This window comes from Rhinoraja longicauda, chromosome 10, assembly GCF_053455715.1.
Source record: "Rhinoraja longicauda isolate Sanriku21f chromosome 10, sRhiLon1.1, whole genome shotgun sequence".
NCBI classification, from domain to species: domain Eukaryota; kingdom Metazoa; phylum Chordata; class Chondrichthyes; order Rajiformes; family Arhynchobatidae; genus Rhinoraja; species Rhinoraja longicauda.
Genome location: NC_135962.1, coordinates 9,380,999 through 9,402,340, shown reverse-complemented (window position 1 = coordinate 9,402,340; position 21,342 = coordinate 9,380,999). Strand labels below are relative to the sequence as shown.

Here is a 21,342-nt window from a genome sequence, read left to right as displayed (position 1 = left end):
ACTACTTCCTCCGATAGCTTGTTCCATGCACCCACCACCCTTTGTGTGAAAGAAAATAAGTGCAGATGCTGGTATTTATTTATTTCACAAAATGCTGGAGTAACTCAGCAGGTCAGGCAGCATCTCGGGAGAGAAGGAATGGGTGGCGTTTCGGGTCGAAACACCCTTTGTATGAATGCCCTCATTAACCGTCTTGGTCACATCTTCAAACAAAACTGAGCCGGGTTGGTTGACCATGCCTACAAAAGACACTCCAAGCAACTGCGGAGTGCTCCGTTTGCTCCCATCCCACCTTGGACACCTTGGGCCAGTGCCCGACCAGAGCACCGAGGCAAACCTGAAACCGGCTCCCGAGAAACACGCGCCGAGTCCGGGCATCCTGACGCCCATTTGCTGAGCTTCACGTCTTCCACTGACAGTGAGGCTAACTCGTCCAAAAAGGAAATCACCCTCGCACCCTGGGTCAAATCCCCCATCCGAATCTGAGGATGTTATCACCAAGCGGTCCCGGTGGGGTGAGACCAAACTGAGAAACTAGGACGTGCAGAATTAATTACTTTATCGTCTTGGGAAATCAAATCAAATTTACGTCGAACTACAAATTGTGCTCTGTAAATTCCGTTTGCCAGTTCTTGTTATAACTCTGTCACCTAAATTCACTGGGACTGTTACCCTCCACCCGTGTCAGCGTGCGCGCAGTGTAACAAACACTGCCTTCTGTTGCAAGGCCGTGCAATCCCGAGGCTTTTAACGCAACATCAAGTCTCCAGAGCAATGCGGAAGAAGAGATGCAATGTCCGAGCTTATAGTGTTGTGGTTCAGGCGAATACGACCCTCTTATTCGTGAGTTCAGCACTTTGAATAAAATCCCTGAACCGATTATCTGCTGAGTGTCCAGCTGCTATTTGTGGGGAGCTGGCGGCCATGTATCCAACAGCACAACACTGACAACGTTTCAAAAATGCTTCATTGGTTTAATTTGGGATATGGCTGTGAAATGCATCCCTTCCTGTCACTGCAGCGCCCCCAGGCTACGCCAGGCAGAGTGTTGTAGCTTTATGGGAAAGTTTTGGTTAAACAATACCAAATTCAGTCAATGCTGTGTGTGAAATGTTATTCTTGTCTGATGGTTATATCAAAAGGTGTATCACGTTAGAGTGCTTCCCTTTTCATTATTCCTTTATCATGTATTCCCTTATCACGTTATTCCCTTATCGTGTATCTGTACACTGTAAATGGATTGATTGTAATCATGTACTGTCATTCTGCTGACTGGTTAGCACGTAACAAAACGCTTTACACTGTACCTCGGTAAACTGTACCTCGGTAAACTGAACTGAACTGCTTGGAAGTTCTGAAATAAAATGACTATTCATTGCTCATTGTCTGGTCAGTTTGTTAATCAAGATCAAGAGTGTTTACAAATTCAGATGCATCAGATATGATCCGGAACAATGAAATTAGTTTATTTAGTTTAGAGTTGCAGCACGGAAACAGACCATTCGTCCCACCGAGACCGCGCCAACCAGCCATCACCCCGTACACTAGCACTATCCTACACTGTCGGGACAATTTACAATTTAACCGAAGCCAACTAACCTACAAACCTGTTCGTCTTTGGAGTGTGGGAGGAGACCGGAGCACCCGGAGAAAACCCACGCGGTCATGGGGAGAACGTCCAAACTCCATACAGACAGCGCCCATAGTTAGGATTCAACCCGGATCTCTGGCGCTCTAAGGCAGCAACTCCACCGCTACAGCAATTCTAAATAAACTTGCTGCAGCTTTTTAGGCACATTAGATACACCAGTGATAAATATACGATACATTATCAGTTATTCCAAGTAAGGTAGACCATGATGGTGCAAAAACAAATGCTGCAGTTAAGAATCAATGGTGTTTTATTGTCATATGTCCCATAACGGGAATTCTTATTTTATCTGTAATTCATCCATTAACAGTGGTGTCGTCAGTGAATTTAAAGATAGAGATGGGACTGTGTCGGGCCACACAGTCATATGTATGGGGGGGAGAGAGAGGGGAGAGAGAGGGGGGAGAGAGGGGGGAGAGAGAGGGGGAGAGAGAGGAGGGAGGGGAGAGAGGGGGAGGGGGAGAGAGGGGAGGGGGAGAGAGGGGAGGGGGAGAGAGGGGAGGGGGAGAGAGGGGAGGGGGAGAGAGGGGAGGGGGAGAGAGGGGAGGGAGAGAGAGGGGAGGGAGAGAGAGGGGAGGGAGAGAGAGGGGAGGGAGAGAGAGGGGAGGGAGAGAGGGGGGGGGGAAGAGAGTGTTGAGGTGCCCCTCTGCTGATGGTTATCGAGGAGGAAGTGTCATTGCCAATTCCACTGATTGTCTTCAGTTGATGAGGAAGTCAAGTATCTAGTTGCAAATGGATGCACAGAGGCACAGCAGGGCAAAGTCCTAACTGAGGTAGGATTGCGGTTTGGGTAATGCAGCGAGTTTCATGAAACAGATAGCTGCCTGGAAGAAACTGTTCTTGAATGTGGAGGTCACGGTTCTCAGCCTCCTGTACATTTTTCCTGATGGTAGTAGTGAGAATACAGTATGGCTAGGCTACTGTGGGTGTTTGATGATATTAGTGCCTTCTTGAGGCAGCACTTCCTGTAGATTTGATGGTGGGAAAGTCAATATCTGTGATGGACCAGACAAAATCCATCACTTTCTGCGGCCTCTTTCATTCCTGAGAATTAAAATTTTCGAACTAGGCTGTGATGCATCCAGTCAATATGCTGGCCACCGTACATCTGTAGAAGTCCGTTAGGTTATTCAGTGACCTGCCACAGGAAATGAAATTAGTTTTGAACCAACCAACTTTACTGAGCCGAGACCAAGATGTCACTGATCAATAAGGCACATTTCTTTCAAAGATTTAATTGCGTTCATTCACGGGATGGGGAACGTTCTGGCAAAGTCAATATAAGAAAATAACTGCAGATGCTGGTACAAATCGATTTATTCACAAAATGCTGGAGTAACTCAGCAGGTCAGGCAGCATCTCGGGAGAGAAGGAATGGGTGAAGTTTCTGGTCGAGACCCTTCTTCGAGACCCTTCTTCGCGTGAAATCACTGCAAACATGAATAAGGCAGATCTGAAGTTGTCCATTAAGAACAAAAAAATAGTCAGGGAGAAAGTCAGACCCATTGGGGACAACAGGGGCAATATGTGCATGGAACATTAATGTATGGATTGTTTATTTTAGTGTGGAAATAGGCACTTTGGTTTACCAAGTGCATGCTGACCATTGATCTCCCGTACACTCTCATTGTATGTTATCTCCAAAGACGTACAGGTATGTAGGTTAATTGGCTGGGTAAATGTAAAAATTGTCCCTAGTGGGTGTAGGATAGTGTTAATGTACGGGGATCGCTGGGCGGCACGGACTTGGAGGGCCGAAAAGGCCTGTTTCCGGCTGTATATATATGATATGATATGATATATGATATGATATATGATCTCACTTTCATCTCAACTCCCAAAACACTATGGACACTTTAGCTAATTAACCTACAAGCCCACGTGTCTTTAGAATGGTCACACAGAGGACATGCAAACTCCCCACAGATAGCACCCAAAGTCAGGATTGAACGTGGGTCTTTGTGAGGCAGCAGCTCTACCTGCTATACCACTGTGCCACCCTAAATGAATAGGTTCAATCAGTATTCACAAGGGAAATGGACTTTGTAGTTGGTGGATTCAGTGAAGGGGCAAATTAAATTTCCAGGTCTCCTTAAATAAAGAGGAGACAGTCAATGTCTTGGCGATCTTTAAGGTAGATAAAATCCAAGGACCAATTGAGAATGGCCTGATTCCATGCTGTACAATACTATGATTCTATGATTCTAAAATGCTTATAAAGCAATAGCATCTTTGTGGTGATGGCATCCCTTAGTGCTAATGTACAGGGTCCTTCAGGAACTTAGAACATAGGACGTAGAAGAGTAGAGCACAAGAACAGGCCCTTCAGCACACAATGTCTGTGCCAAACATGATGCCAAGACTATCTACTTACACATAATCCATACCTCTCTGTTTCCTGTACATCCACATGCCTATGCAAAAGTCTCTTTCTTAAATGCCACTATTTTATTTGCCTCAACCACCAATCCTGGCAGCGCATTCCAGTCACTCACCAGCCACTGTGTAAAAAAAGTTGCCCCACATATCTCCTTTATATTGTGCCCCTCTCTCCTAAAGTGGCCTTTAGTATTTGATTTTTCCAATTTGCAAAATAGGTCCTGACTGTTTATCCCATCTATGCCTCTCAAAATATTATATACATCTATCACATCCCTCTGCCACCTCTGTTATTTGCTAAAAATCCTTTAGTTTATGATTTTTTCATCACCAGAAACAATTTCTTCTTATTGCATGAATATTTTACACACATATTTTTTTATGGCATGAAGAAATCAACTTTGGAAATCACCTGATCAGGCTCTTCCACCTCTTCTCCTTGATACCAGCCCCCTTCCCTCCAAGAATGTTGGCCAGAAAGGACCACATGCTCCAGCTGGCAAATTGGCTGCTGCATTTCATGACTGAACATCACAGACCGTTATTCTGAAATAAAAACAGAAAATGCTGGAGACACTTAGCTTGGTCAATAAGATAGGTTTGAAGATGTTGTTTTGAAGGAGGAGAGGAAGATAGAGGGGGGGAGGTGAGGTATTGGGATGAAAGTTGTCAGATGGAACCACAGATGTCATTGGTGAAACACCTGTTAGTGTTATAGTGATAGGAATTATTGGAGTACAGATATCCTGGAGGATTGAAGAAGGGTCTTAGATAAAAGAAAGATCAAGAAATCGGACACAAAATCAAACATTAAAATTATGGGGCTGCCGGATAAGAGGCACTGTAAGTTAGTGAGGATGATGATCATAGTGGCGAATGTAGGAGGTAAATACTAGTCAGAATAAGGATTGTAGAGCTTTGGATGTGCTCAATGTATTTGGAAACTGGAAAGGTTTGTGTGAAATCCAGAGAAAATGAGGGCAAAGACATTGTTTCAAAAGGAATGTCAGAGGTGAGGCTACATTCATCATCATCATCATCATATATATACAGCCGGAAACAGGCCTTTTCGGCCCTCCAAGTCCGTGCCGCCCAGTGAAAGGTCACTGACTATTATAACCAAAGATGTGATCAGAAATACTCAGCCAATTGGTGAGGGATGTTTGGACATGTACACTATCAGAACAAAAAGGCTTTTGTGGTGAATGGTTGCAACGGCTCCATTTAAACGGCAAGAATAAGAGAGGCCACGATACTACTCAGAAGGCGGCTTACTTTAGCTCTCCCATTGGGAGCCCAAGACTATTCCCGGGCTGGGACTTTGGTTGGCAATTACCGGCTGAATGTTGGAAACGCCGTATAGCCAGTACCCGTAGTCGGGATCCAACCCGGGTCTCCGGTGCTGCATTCGCTGTAAGGCAGCAACTCTACTTCTGCGCCACCGTGACTGCCCAAATGTGGCAAAATAATCAAAGGGAAGAGTAGATGGGAAGATGAGAGAGAAAATAAATAGCAAGACTACAGAGAAATATGATGAGAAGGAATGGGACTGATGGGAGTGCTGGGTGCTTGTATGCTAGACTAAATGGCCTCTTTTCACGCTGGAATAATCATGTTACAGGTAGAAGCAGCAAGTTCCATCAGGTGCTGATACTTCTCCACCCCTATGGACGGTATCAAGATCATCAGATGTGGTCTAGGCTTAACATCCCATCTATGTGTTTGTACTGAAGAGAGGTTTCAGCCCAGGGTCCACATTTCGATTCTGACACGAGGCTTGAATCCTGAGCCAAACTAAATCCATAAAGTTTGGATCCTCCCACTCCTCACTGATACATTACAGCAGCTCCTGATCCCATGTTTCTGGAGAGTGCTGACTTTGATTGGGGTACAATTCCAGTCAATTGTTCACTTCCTTAACCTCGAGATATCATCATTTTCTTTGTGAAAAATTATAGAACGTTCTCATATTCTGTATTCAACTAACCTCCACTAAAGCACTTTCACCGTGGGTCACAAGAGACTGACAAACAACAGTTCACTAACTGGTCCCCTTCCTGATTCAGTGCAGGGACATTGAGGTTATGTTAATGCTGCCGCCCAGACTGTGACCAGAACGACTTGCATTTTGCACCTTTCTAATTTATAACAGGCTGCATTAAGGGAGAACCATCAAGTGGACCAAATGTCATCAAGTCACGAAATGTCACGTCATGGCAAAAAGTTGAAGTGTTTGAGAATTTAAAAAAGAGCGCAACCTTTCGAATAAATGACACAACTTCACACAAAGCCTCAATGCCCCCAAAATCATCACGCACCAGGAAGACAATAAACTATCATTTGCAGGCACGACTGGGATCTCATAGCCCGACACGAGCCACACAAGCAAACAGATAGATCAGCTGCGAAAAGCCAGCAGGCTAAGAAATCATCAAATAAAGTATTAATTAATGCTATGTGCGTAAGAAGGAACTGCAGTTGCAGATTAAACTGAAGATAGACACAAAAAGCTGGAGTAACTCAGCGGGTCAGACAGCATCTCTGGAGGGTGACGTTTCGGGTCTAACCCTTCATCAGATTGTTGCCATGTGTTTCCTTGCTACCAATGATAAGGTCGACATACTATCTTCCTCCCACACCCTCTCTCCCCGTCAGGCGGGGTGACATCGTCCTTGCTTGCCACTACCCTTCCCTCTCCATGCAGAGGAAAGGAATCTATCCCTCTAAAGTAACAGTTCCGTCCTCCGCATCAAAGTCACTTTGCTGTAATACCCTTTGGCACGATCGGACAAAATGCAATTCCGAGCTAAAAAGGGACATGTTCAGGGACGAATAAAGGCATCGCCAAGCAGACCAAAAACAGAGCAAAGGGATTTCAGGATTCACACTCTCTTGCCAGCTCTGGTTGGGTCTATTCCTGGAGGCCCGCTAAATCCTATCTAATTCATTTAACATCTTGATATCAGCCACAACCTCTGACCATCATAGTCTTTTTTACATGTGCCTGGTAAATTCTAAATAAAGCAGTTTTATGTTGTACATTCATCAGCGCTGCGATTAAACCCAGATAGCAGCTGTAAAATGTGTTGCAAGCTCAGCACCAGTAAATGTGCAGCACTAAACAGCTTTATTTAGAATTATTACAACACTTAACAGATGTCAGCTCTTAGAAGCTCTAAGTTCTTAAGTCTCTGTTTACCAAACTTCAAACAATTGTAAATCACAGGATGGAAGCTGGCAGCCTCCCAGCACAGGAGGTACTGTCGCTGCAGTTTCCATCAGAGGGAGAGTCTAATTTTAATTAAAGCAGCTCACAGGAGCAATGCTCCGCATGGATGATCAATGACCCCAATGCCCCCCACGCTTACATTCTTAGAATCTCCACACGTTTAAAGTAGGTTTCCTCACAAGAGAAACGCAATAGCTTAAAATAAGCAATAATGATCATGGATCAGGCACAGGCTTGGAGACATAGGTGCAAATTTGGCAACTGCTCTGCAGAAGGCCACAAGAAATTTCAAAGAGTTTTGCAAAAAGCCTTGGTCCATCATACAATCCAGCCATCGACTCCAAATGCACTTCACACTACCTGGCAAAGCAACCAAAAAGCATTCACATTCTGTCATTCCCTCTATTTTTCTCTCTCATCCAACAGAAAGTAAATGCTTGGAATCTTGTAGTTACCGATTCGGGAGCAGTTTCTTACCCGCTGTTGAACAGATCTCTCATATGCAAAGGGTGTAGTCCCGATCTTCCAACCTACCTCAATGCGGCCTTTGCACTTTTAACTGTTTTTAACAGCACTTAAGCTGTAGTTGTAACGCTGTGACGGTCTAACATGAAATTCTGCACTCTGCTTATTTTTCTTTTTCACTATCTGTTGCACTTGTGTCTGGCTTGATTATACTCATGTATGATGTGATATGACATGACTGAATAGCTTACAAAACAAATCTTTTCACTGTATCTCGGTACACTTCACAATATTAAACCTATACCAAAATGACATTTTGCTGTGGGCATGAATGGATTGCTTCACAGCTGGCTGGTGGGCGTATTTGGAAGCCAACCACTCGGTCTGGCTGGGTGCCAGCTGTAGCTTTGTTGCTCACTTTCTTGTTGGGAAGTTTTAGTTTAATTTAATTTAGTTTGTTTTAATAGTTGTAATAACAATGCATGGAGATTATCTGAGTATGAATGGTATGTAATATTACATCGTACCATCATAATTTACTGATAACGTCAGTGACAAAAATCAAAATTACCAATCTGCATTTGAGAAATATCATACTACTAAGCTGCTTGCACTTTTTCTCTGAAGTTATATAAATTACAGTTCATTATATTTTATTCCATTTGATTTCACCCATCATTGTCTTCACTTGTTTGTTCAATGATCTGTAATTAATATTAATAATGATGAAATGAAGGATCTCACAGGGGATTTTCTTCCTGTATAAATACACTGCTCTTTCTAATTTATAATGTAACAAGCTGGAATACTTGCCTCCTGCAGCCAACACATCCCAGACGATATGCATGAGCTAACAATACTTCATCAGGTGGAAAAGATTTACTACCTTATTCTTGCAGTAGTTGGAGTCTCTGGTAAGACATTAATCATTTGATATAAGCATCTGTCTCAGAAATAGAAACTTTGACAGAGTCATCTTCTGACAAAGCCATGGACGTGTTCTGATGTGACCTGGTCTTGCTGGTCATAAATAATGCCGACTAAGACATGACAGAGAGTGTCAGACATCTAGACTCATACTTGTGTCAGAATGCGGACACTGAGACTGCCGACATGCTGAGAGTGAACACATCCACAGCAGATATGGCAGTCTCAACGTTCACTAGCTGCAGTTAAACTGGGCTGGAGACATCTGGACACATAGGTAGGGTGACAGTATCTGCCTCATGTTCCTCAATCACACGTCGAGAGGTGTGCCTGGTGCCGAATCAGAATACAGCGCAAACTATCTTTTAGATTAGAAGAATATGGAAAAATATCAGGTTATAAAATAAATTGGGATAAAAGTGAAATTCTACCCCTTACTAAAGGAGATTACACTCAATGTCGATTACTAACCCAATTTAGATGGCCATTAATTGGTATAAAGTATTTAGGTATAAGAATTGATAATGATATGAAGAATTATATAAATTCAATTATTTATTATTGCTAAGAAAAATAAAAGAAGACCTTGATAAATGGATGACATTACCAATAACATTAATAGGAAGAGTTAATGCCGTTAAAATGAATATATTTCCAAAGTTACAATATTTATTCCAAACATTACCAATACAAGTACCACAGAAGTTTTTTCAAGAGTTAAATAAATATGTGCGGAAATTTCTCTGGAAAGGTAAGATGTTAAGAATATCGTTTGGAAAAATTGACATGGAAGTTTGATTCAGGAGGATTACAACTTCCGAACTTTAAGAATTATTATAAAGCAAACCAACTGAGATTTATTGCATCTCTTTTTGAAGAAAAAAACCCAGCATGGACAAGAATAGAACTAGACAAAATAGGAGAAAATATACCAGAAGACTTTATATATAAATGGGAACCTAAATTGATACGGGGACTGAAAGAATCTCCATTATTAAAATACTTGATCGGATTATGGAATAAGGTAAATTTTGAGGATGAAACAAAAAAATCTTTATTAGGAAAGACAACTTTGATTCAGAATAGATTGATACCTTTTACAATGGATAACCAGCTTCTATATAGGTGGCATCAAAAAGGGATTAGATATATAGGTGATTGCTTTGAAAAAGGTATACTGATGTCATTTGAACAATTGAAAAATAAATATCATATATCAAATAATTCTCTTTTCTGTTACTTTCAATTAAGAGCTTATTTAAAAGATAAATTGGGTCAAACAATGTTATTGCCGAAATCTAAGGAAATTGAAAACCTAATTCAAAAAGGACAAATTAAAATTTTTACTTCTATTATATATAATCTAATTTAAAAAAAGGTCCCTAAACAAGGAATTCATATATCAAGGCGAAAATGGGAAACGGATTTGAATATTAATATTGATGGAACAAATTGGTCAAAACTATGCCTTGACAGTATGAAAAATGCAATAAATGTTCGGTTTAGACTAGTACAATATAACTTTCTGCATCAATTATATATCACACCACAAAAATTAAAGAGAATAAATTCAAGTTTATCTGACCAATGTTTTCGGTGCAATCAAGAAATTGGTACTTTTTTTCATTCTACTTGGTCCTGTTCAAAAATACAACCTTTTTGGACAAACTTAAGAAGTTTTCTAGAACAGATTATCGGAATACAACTTCCATACAACCCAAGATTTTTGTTATTGGGTGATGTTGAAGGAATAAGACCACAACTTAAAATGAATAAATATCAGAAAGAATTTATAAAAATTGCATTAGCAGTAGCCAAAAAAACTATCGCAGTTACTTGGAAATCTGATTCCTATTTAAGTATGGACCTTTGGAATAATGAAATTTCTAACTGTATCCCACTTGAAAAAATTACTTATAATTTAAGGAACAAATATGATACTTTTTAAAATATCTGGCGTCCTTATCTACAAAAGAGGGGCCTATATATATAGAAGAATTGTTCATATACACCATAAATCACTCCATTCTCCTCACCCGACTTGAAACCTCCCTTAACATCACCGGCACAGCCCTATCCTGGTTCAAATCTTACCTCTCTGACAGACACCAGTTCATCTCCATTAACAACTGTAAATCCCCCACCGCTCCCCTCCCCCAAGGTGTCCCCCAAGGCTCAGTCCTTGGCCCCCTCCTCTTCATCCTCTACCTGTTCCCCCTTGGTCAATTAATCCGCCGTCATGGCCTCAACTTCCACTGCTTCGCCGATGATATCCAGCTCCTCATCTCCACCAAGTCAATCTCCCCCACCACACACTCTACACTGACAAACTGCATCACTGAAATAAAATCTTGGCTTCAATCAAACTTCCTCAAACTCAATTGCAACAAATCTGAAATCATCATCATTGGTCCAAAAACGCTCACCAAATCCACCCAAAACTTCATCCTCAACATTGATGGTCTCCCAGTATCCACCTCACCTCACATCCGGAATCTTGGAATCATCTTTGATCAAGCCCTCTCCTTCGACAAACACATCAAACACATCACAAAGACAGCCTTCTTCCACCTCAAAAACATTGCCCGTCTCCGTCCATCCCTCTCCTCCACAGCTGCAGAAACCCTCATCCACGCCCTCATCACCTCCCGTCTGGACTACTGCAACAGCCTCCTCTATGGCGCACCCTCAAAAATCATCAGTAAACTTCAATACATTCAAAACTCCACTGCCCGTCTACTCACCTACACCCCGATCCGTGACCATATCACCCCCGTCCTTTATAAACTCCATGGGCTCCCCATCCCCCAGAGAATCCAGTACAAAATCCTCCTCATAACCTACAAAGCCCTCCATAACCTGGCCCCATCCTACCTGACCGACCTCCTCCACAGGCACACTCCCACCTGCACCCTCCGCTCTGCTGCTGCCAATCTCCTATCCCCCCACATCCGGACCAAACTCAGATCCTGGGGGGACAGGGCTTTCTCCATCGCTGCTCCCACCCTATGGAACTCACTACCCCAAAACGTTAGAGACTCCTCCACACTCACCACATTCAAAACTTCGCTGAAGTCTCACCAGTTCAGTACTGCCTTCAACCACTGAAGGTCACCTCACCTTCTGTCTCCTTTCTCTGTTCGTTTATTTATTTACTTATTTATCTATTTATTAATTTCCCTATGTTCTCTAAATCTCTGTAAAGCGTCTTTGAGTATATGAAAAGCGCTATATAAATAAAATACATTATTATTATTATTATTATATTCTCAATGGTTCTTTATGGAGAGATGTATATATATATACAGTTTATTCTGTTTGGAATTCCATGGGGCGTGTGCAGGACCCCCAACACCCAGGCAGTCTTTAATCTTTAATCTTTTTTTCTTTTCTTCTTTTTTCTTATTTGGGGTTAGTATAAGGGGGGTGGGGGGAAGGGTGGGAGGGTTTGTTTTCTAAAACGTTCTGTAAAAAATAAAAATAAATAAATATATATATTTTTTTAATTAAAAAAAAAGGATACCTAATAATTTATTGCTTTCAAAATATGCAGTCGTCTTGATACCTGTAAGGATTCAGACTGTTGGACAGACAAGCAGTTGGCACCTAAAGAATGTCCAATGTTAAATAGAGGAGAGAATGGATAATGTGATGATCATAGTGTTTTTGATTAATTAGGGTAGAGGTAGCTTCCTTTACAAGCAGCATCAAAGGATCAAAAGTCCCTTGTATTAGAGTGACACAAGGAACTACAGATGCTGAAATCTTGAATCAAGCACAAAGTGCTGGAGTAACTCAGCAGGTAAGGCACCATCTCTAGAAAACATGGATAAGTGTTTCAGGCCAGGGATCTTCAGACCGATTGTAATTGGGGGGGGGGGGGGGGGATTGGAAAAGAGGTGGTGGCAGGACAAATGCTGGCAAGTGATAAATGGATACAGGTGAGGGGGGGGGGGGTTGATTGGAAGGTTGTTGGACACAATTAAGAAATATATTATGTTGTGGTCTGTTGCTTTCCTCGTGCTTTTTGTCAAATAGGTTTTGAAGATATTGAAAATTACAGATTAGTCACTTTGATCCTCCTTGGGACTAATAAAGTGGGATAACACATGCAGGAGGTTCTATGTAGAGAGCACCAGAAACTTAGGTCAAAAGAAAGAACAATGCCTTTTGTAACCTGATAATAAAAATATAGATTTTTATCCATAAAATTATTTGGCTTAATCCTGTCAAGATTCAAAAAGAGGGATTGATATTCGGCAAGAACATTGCTGGTTGCAGAACCAAGTCAGGTAAATTAGGTTCAGGTACAGATCATCCAACATCTAATTAATGGGTGCATCAATCTCCATATGATTAAATGCCACCTCTTCATATTTGTAATCCGAAGTAACCTTGCTTGCTAGGACTGTAATTGGTTTGGGGTTTCTGTAAGTCGATCAATGATAAGAAAATGAGGAGTAGGAACAGGGTTATACCATTTTCCTTTAATCGGATCCTGGCAATGCTCAATGAACTGCCTTCCTCCCCAACCCCACTGTCTCATGGTGGATCTATTGAAATCCAAAGATCTATAAATTAGAACAAATATAATCAATAACTGAACATGCACAGGCATCTGAACTGGAGAATTCCAAGCCTCGTCGTATGTTACAATAAGATAACCTCCTGTTTTACAATCTCTGGATACTATTAGTCTGCCTTTCTTAATGTTTCTTCAAAGGACATCCCTTCAACCCAGGTATAATGAGCCTTATTTGTATCTCTGCTAAAGCAAGTGTACACATCTTCAAGACCAAGGTCACACCTCCATATAGTACTCTTGAATGTGGCCTCACTATATTATTACACTGTTACAGCCAGACTTCCCTCAGTGTGGTTTTCCCATCCCTTGCAATAAAGGGTGATGTGCAACTTGCCTTATTAATTGCTTTCTCAATTTACATGTTAACTTCTTTACTTCTCTAACAAATGATTGCCAAGTGTCTCTGAACCACAGGATGTAATAGTTCCTCCACACTTAAAAATAATGTAGATTGTGAACATCTGAGGCACAAGCAGTAATCCCCGTTAGCAACAGCTTTTAACCTGAAAATAACAATATGTCCAGCCTCTCTATTTAAATTATATTGTTCATGTTGTTCTATAACAATACAGACATCATTTCCCTGCCCTATGAGCCCTATTTAGTGCACCAATGTTTTGTATGGGACTTCAATTATACATTTTGTAACTCAGACATACAGCATCTACTGAGCCTTCCTTACCTATTTCATTGGTTACATCCTCAACAATGAATCCCCTTCCATAAAGGCTTTGCATAGCCATAATGTAAAGATTGTATTTGTTTTAATGGCACTACCATATCCCAATTATTATTTCTCCCTCTCAACTTGGAAAGGATCCATGCAACTTTGCAACTCTTCTTTGTTCAATCTTATAACAGTTCTTAAACACTTCTTATCTTGATAATTTACTCTCCACTAACAGATTCTTCCCTGAGACTTGTAATCCTCTTCACAAGTTTTGCCAATCAACTGTCCTGAAATACTTTAGTCAGCAATGTATAATTTTAAGTGAATTTTTATTTTGTCAGTTAAATTGATATTCATTAAGAATTATGTAAAATGTTTGCCATTACATATGCATCATTATTTACTTTAATCCGATTTATCAATTTACCTGAACAATCTTGCCGCTCTGTTCTAATAGACTTTCTTTGTTTAATACTCTAGTTCTGTATTTAATTTAATTATGCAACTCTTAAACTCATTCGTTTAGTACCTGTTATGTTTCTGCTTCTCACCCTGTTCCCTGACTGTAACAATACTTACTAACCCTGTCATATTACACAGGATAATTTCAAAAATAGATTGTTCCCTGCTTGCCTCCAAAAAATTGTTTAAGAGAATTAAATTGAATACATTTTACAAATAAAACTACTTGTTTTTTTAATGAACATCAGACTTCTGATCATTGCATTATTTCAGATTTCTTTCAGTCATGGATTCATACATTCACCAAATTATAAATGTAATTTCAGTGGGGCTTGGAACTATTCTCTCTGATACCTCGTATCTTTTTTAGAACAATATCACAATGTGAGACTCCTACATCATGGATGGCACAGTGGCGCACCTGGTGGAACCGTTGCCTCACAGCACCAGGGTCCCGGCTTCCATCCTAACCTCAAGTGCTGTTTGCGCAGAATTTGCATGTTCTCCCTGTGACTGCGTTGGTTTTCTCCAGGTGCATCACTTTCTTCCCACATCCCAAAGGCTTGGCGATTTGTAGGTTAATTGGCCTCTGTAAATTGTCCCTTGTGTATTGGAAGTGGATGCGAATGTGGGATAACAGAGCTTGTGCGAACAAGTGGTCAATGATCGGCATGGACTCAGTGGACCTTTCCATGCTCTATCTCTAAACTGAGTTACATGATTGGGTTCCCAAACCATGTTTCCTGTCTTTCCCTCAGGGATGTCCATTTGTATATTTCTTCCTCTCGAAGATGTTTTCTGAAAATAATTTCCCCCATTTCTAACTATTGTAGTCAACTTGATGGCCATTGTGATCCTGTCGAGAGGAAAGTGCGGACTCTCCAGGTGCATCACTCTCTACCTGGTGGCCATGGCAACGGCGGATCTGATGGTGATTTTCACCGATGTGATACTGTACACGATCATTCCTCTTCATTTCCCGGGAACATACCTGGACACCACTCCTGCAAAGTCCCTCCTGCTCGTCCTGCTCTCTGCAGCAACCGATGTCTCTGTCTGGTTCACCGTCACTTTCACCTTCGACCGATTTGTTGCCATCTGTTGTCAGAAGCTGAGGACCAAATATTGTACCACAGAAACTGCCACAGTAGTTGTAACAGCAGTGAGCGTGGTGCTCAGTCTGAAGAACATCCCTCTGTACTTTATATATGAGCCTGAGTATATTGTTGATGATGTACCCTGGGGGAGCACCATATCACTGAGTTTTTACACTAAAACTGCATGGGTAGCTTTTGACTTGTTTTGCATTACTTTAACTCCTTGCTTCCCATTCCTTCTGATTCTGTCGCTCAACGTTCTGACTGTCAGATTCATTCTGGTGTCGGGTAAAATCCGCAGGAGGCTCCAGAAAAGCGGTAATTGTGAGGATCGCAACGACCCAGAGATGGAGAAGCGAAGGAAATCCATCATCTTGCTCTTCACCATATCAGGCAGCTTTATAGTTTTGTGGATGACAAGAGTGCTGTATTTCCTTTATTACCAAATCACCAACAAACATGATCTCACGGGCCCGGGCTACATCGCTGAACAAACTGGCTACATGCTGCAGCTTCTGAGCTCCTGCACCAACACCTGTATTTACGTGGTGACCCAGACTAAGTTCAGAGAGGAGCTAAGGGACGCCCTGATGTACCCATTCACTGCAGTTGTTGCATGGTTTCAGTGAAGCCACCTTCATATCCACCTTCCCAGTGCCCTCCTCTCAGCCATTCTACTCCCTCTCTCTCTGAATCTGTGAGTGGATTGGGTATGCAAGTAGTGCCCCATGTGTAACTTGACTGGGTGCATCATGGCCTGGTATGGTAATTCCATCTTACAGGAATACAGGAAGCAGCAGAGAGTGTGGACTTAGCCTGGTCAATCACGGGTACAGCCGTCCCCACCATCCTAAGCATCTACGTGATCTACGTCTCTACAAGATGGCGGCGCCTACCATCAAAGATCCCCACCATCCCGGCCACGCTCTCTCCTTGATGCTTCCATCGGGCAGGAGGTACAAAATCCCTCACCACCATGTTCAGGAACTGCTACTTTCCTACAGCCATCGAGTCCTTGAACCAAGTTGCACTGTGAGGACAGGGGACCAAATATCCTCACAATAAGTTTCAACTCTGGTACCCCAGAAGGATGTGTTCACAGCCCCTAACTATACTTCCTATATACTCATGAGTGTGGGTCCAATTTCTGCAAATGACAGCGCTGTGGTGGGCCAGAACTCGAACAATGACGAGAGAGACAGGAAGGTGAAAGAGAACGTAGTTACATCCAGAGAAGTCAACAACCTCTCCCTCAATATCAGAAATATGAAGGAGCTAGTTGTTGTCTGTAGGAAGCGAGGTGTATACACCCCAGTCAGCATCAAAGTTTCTGAATTGGAAATGGTCAAGAGCTTCAAGTTCCTTGGCGTATATATCACCAACAATCTGTTTTGCACCAAGCACATTGAAGCTAGTCTTTCACTTCCTTGAGAGACTGTGGAAATTCGGCATCTCTCCAACAACTCTCATCAAGTTATACAGATGCACCATAGATAGCATACTATCCCGTTGCATCACAGCTTGGTTGGAAACAGCTCTTCGTAAGACCACAAACAAAATTGTAGATGTAATGCGGTCCATCACATGACCATGGGATTGATTTCTATTTGGTTTTGTACCAATGTCTTGTTTCATGCACAGTCTTTTTCTTTCCACAGCCTCGAGGAATTTATTTAATTGTAAGATTCTGTGTGTTATTTGAGTCCATGTGCCCATGATGCTGCAGCAAGCAAGATTTTCAATGCATCTGTACCTTACTATACTGTGCAAAATAAAATAAACTCAACTCAACTTGACTTGACTTAGTGGGATAATGCTGAAGTCACTGGCTCCTGTTGCAAGGGAACAGGTTCAAGGATCTGACTGATAGAACAGAAAAAGGCTCACACTCCAGTTACAGTATAAATCAAGTTTATTGGCAATAGAGAGTAAACTTCCACTTCTCTAGGTATGTGTGAGGCCCTTTCTACAGCAGCACAATTCTCTCTCTCTATTCACCCTTCCAAGGAGTCGGTCGCAACCCAGTCTGTCAGGGAGGCCTTCCATTTAACATCATTTATTGGCAATAGGGAGTAAACATCTACTTATCTCGGTATGTGCAGGATCCTGTCTACAGCAGCACACCTCCCTCTCCCTGTGCCCTGTCCGAGGCACCGGTCGCGATCCCAGCCCTTCGATGACTTTTTGGAGAACAATGGAGCATGCTGCAGATGCCTGCTTTATACCAAGTGAAGCAAAAGGCCCCCATAGCACTACTTCTAGTCAATAGGATTCCGAAATGCGCCATTAAGTCCCCCAATAGAGTCATAGAGTCATAGAGTGATACAGCGTGGAAACAGGCCCTTTCGCCCAACTTCCCCACGCAGGCCAACATGACCCAGCTACACTAATCCCACTTGCCTGCATTTGGTCCATATCCCTCCAAACCTGTCCTATCCATGTACCTGTCTAACTGTTTCTTAAACGTTGGGATAGTCCCAGCCTCAACTACCTCATCTGGCAGCTTGTTCCTTACACCCACCACCCTTTGTGTGAAAAAGTTACCCCTCAGATTCCTGTTAAATCTTTTCCCCTTCACTGTAAACCTATGTCCTCTGGTCCTCGATTCACCTACTCTGGGCAAGAGACTGTGCATCTACCCGATCTATTATCTGTCGATAGCAGGGGCCCACAGCATTTCCCACCATCTCTTGTTAGCAAGCAAAGCCCTATTAACTTTTTGTTAACTACAGACTATTCGCACGCCAGGCTCTCTCATTACAACTCCCTGTTCAGAGAAAGTGTTCTGCTGTATTGAGTGGCACCACCAGTGTGTTGAATGGAGTAGATTCAGAGCAGGCCCAACAGCTATTGATGGGACACTGTGGGCCCCCAGCTGTTGTGGTACAATACCTCCTCCCACATCACCTTCAGTTTCAGCCATGGATAAATGGGTCACCTGCAGGATCAGAGCCAGGAGCAGCACCAGCTGCACCAAAACATGAAGACAAACAACACAAAAAGGTGGAGAAATTCAGTGGGACAGGCAGCATCTCTGGAGGGAAGGAAAGTGAGATGCTGCCTGTCCCGCTGAGTTACTCCAGATTTTTGTGTCTACCTTCGGTTTAAACCAGCATCTGCAGTTCCTTCATACACAAGACAAACAACACTGCAGATGCTGGAATCTAGAATTTTAAAAAAAAGCTGGAAGACCTCAGCAGGTCAAGCAGCACGTGTGGAGAGAAATGCTTTAAAGTTGGTGCTTTGGGTTGAGCCTTAGCAGAGGGAAGGTTGCCAGTATTTAGTAGTATAAGACAGGGTGGGAAAGAGGGTGGAAGGTGATAGATAGAGCCCATCATTTACTCCCCCCCCCCCTCACATTGCAATATACTGACTCTCTGTCCAATCCCTCTCAATCGATGCATGGTTTTGACCCAAAATGTCAACACTTTCTTTTTGCTTCCACAGGTGCTGAGTTCATCCTGCCTTCTGTTTTTCATACCAAAGCTTGATTCTACCAACCTAGTGAAGCTGCATCACAGGACAGAACATTCAGCAAACAGTGGGAGCACCGTGTAAAGATACCACCAATTTATCAGGGCAGAGTTCTGATGTCCTGAGAGTAGTGGTGAGCTGCTGAGATGGGGAATGAGTCTGTGTATATCCCCATGTTCAGTGGTGGCAGGGCCCAGAACTACCTCCGCCCATTTGACTTCCCCCCCATCTTTATGACGCTGCTTTTTAGCCAATTCAATTCACCCCACAGGAGAGCAAAAGGTAGCTGAGCGCACTGGATGTCAAAGTTTATGCATCGCCACCGCACCATCCCAGCTGCAAGTCCGAGCTGCTCCAGAAATCCTGGCACCTCTTTCAGGATAGTCACCATCGGCTAGAAGCCCATGAAGAGGGGAATTGCCTAAATCTGTTAGGCCTTCAAAAGGCCCTATAAATCCATTTAAGCCAACAACTGCACCAGCAGCTTACTCCCCATCCTCCGCTAAGTGATTGAAGCTGTCTTCACTTCTGCTGACAGCAATAATCTCCAAACCTGCGCCTTGCTTGGGCTGCTGTGAGAACAAATGCCTCCCGCCCTCCTTAACCCTTTGTTGAAGAGATGAATGCAGAGGTGAGCTGTGGGCACCGAGAGCATGGGCTGGAGTGTATCATGGGACCACAACAGGAAGGGGCCATTAAAGGAAGCTGTTTCAAAAATGGGTGGAGCCGAGATCAGTAAGGAAGGCTATTAAAAGATGCCACTGGATAGAGTTTAATCTGAGCAAGAGTAAGGTGTCGCAGTTTGGGGGGTCTTTGTGCCACCCCCAAACTGAGGGCAGCACAATGATGCAGCAGTAGACTGGTGCCTTACTGCACTAGAGATGCGGGTTCGATCCTGACTACGGTGCTGTCTGTAAGGAAGTTTGTATGTTCTCCCCATGACCCTGTGGGTTTCCCCAGGTGCTCTGGTTTTCTTCCACACTCCAAGGACGCACAGGTTTGTAGGTTAACCTGGCTTTGGTAAAAATATTAATTTGTCCCTGTGTAGGGTAGTGCTAGGGTGATTGCTGGTCGGGGTGGAATCGGTTGGCAGAAGGGTTTGTTTCCTCACTGTGTCTCTAAAATCAAAAGTCTAAAGTCCAAATGTAAGAAAGTATACAGTTAATGGTAGGACCCTTAACAAAACTGATGTGCAGAGAGTTCTTGGGATCGAAGTCCATAGCTCCCTGAAAGTAGCAACACTAGTAGATAAAGTCATAGAGCAGGCATATGGCATGATTGCCTTCATCAGTCAGGGCATTGACTACAAGAGTCAGGAGGTCGTGTGACAATGAAACTTTAGATAGGCTGTATTTGGAGTATAGTGTGCACCCCAGTCAGAAAGGATGTGGAGGTTTTGAGGAAACTGCAGAAGAGGCTTAACTGGATGCTGCCAAGATTAGAAGGTATTAGCAAAATTCGACCAATTTGGATTATTTTCTCTGCCGTTTGAGGTTGAGGAGAGATCTGATCGAAATATATAACATATCAGGGATGATGCCAGGTTGAGCAGTGACCACACCAACACTGGCAGTATATACTCACATAATAAATTTTATGTACATTGGTAAGAAAGTCGAGGACCGCAGGGGGGCACTGTTCTTCACTAGCAGGGACATGTGCAGTGGAGCTGGCAATCTCAAGCTTGTCCCAGCAGCTCAGTCCTGGTGTCGAAGGAGGAGGCATGGCAATCTCAGGTTTCACCCTGCAGTTCACCCTTGCCTTGAAAGGTGGGGCTGGCAGCCTTAGGGGTATCTTGGCAGTTCAGCTTTGGGGCTTGGAGAGGCAGCACTGGCAGTCTCTGAATTATCCTGGCATCATCTGTCATTCATGGAAAGGTTCTTCCGGACCAACACTTTTGACCACAAGTCCATCGGGCAGTGGTCAGCACGGAACGTCCTGCAGGCACTGCAGGTAAATTTCTCCATGGATCCTGTGGCGTGGTTCCCAGAGCAGACTGCCCAGCTTGTCTGGCAAAATGCCTCATCACCAGAACTCACCAACAAGTACCATGACCTGGTTTGGCTGGCGGTGAGGGGAGCCCTGCCAGTCAGATCCTTCCTGAATCGCCGGAGCCTCACTACCAGCGCACGCTGCCATCGGGACGGCTGCTATGGAGAGGAGATGGTTTCCCACTTCTTCGCAGAGTGTGGATTTGCAAAGAGAGTCTGGGGAGGCTTGCAAGGGTCCCTGTCACGATTTATTCTGAACAGCTCCGTCATGGAGGACTCTGTGATCTATAGACTGTTCCAAGGGACTCCTTCAGAGACTGATGTCGAGTGCTGATGGAAGGTCATCAACTCGGTGAAAGACGCTCTTTGGTCTGCACGAGCTTTGTTGACCTCCCAGCGGAGCGAGCTGTCC

General features: G+C 43.1%; 1 protein-coding gene across 1 annotated transcript; it reads left to right on the top strand.

The window, feature by feature from the left end:
• The first annotated feature begins 8,565 nt into the window (after positions 1-8,565).
• LOC144597588 (putative G-protein coupled receptor 139) lies at positions 8,566-16,094 on the top strand. Its single transcript, XM_078407083.1, has 2 exons — positions 8,566-8,638; positions 15,202-16,094. Exons 1-2 carry the CDS (start codon positions 8,566-8,568, stop codon positions 16,092-16,094), a joined length of 966 nt encoding a protein of 321 aa, XP_078263209.1.
• Positions 16,095-21,342: the final 5,248 nt, after the last annotated feature.

Excerpts from the sequence above, each read along its gene's own strand:
- LOC144597588 (XM_078407083.1), top strand. The coding sequence starts at position 8,566 with ATGCATGAGCTAACAATACTTCATCAGGTGGAAAAGATTTACTACCTT. Across the intron at positions 8,639-15,201 it reads TGCAGTAGTTGGAGTCTCTG|TCAACTTGATGGCCATTGTG; the intron begins GTAAGACATTAA and ends TAACTATTGTAG.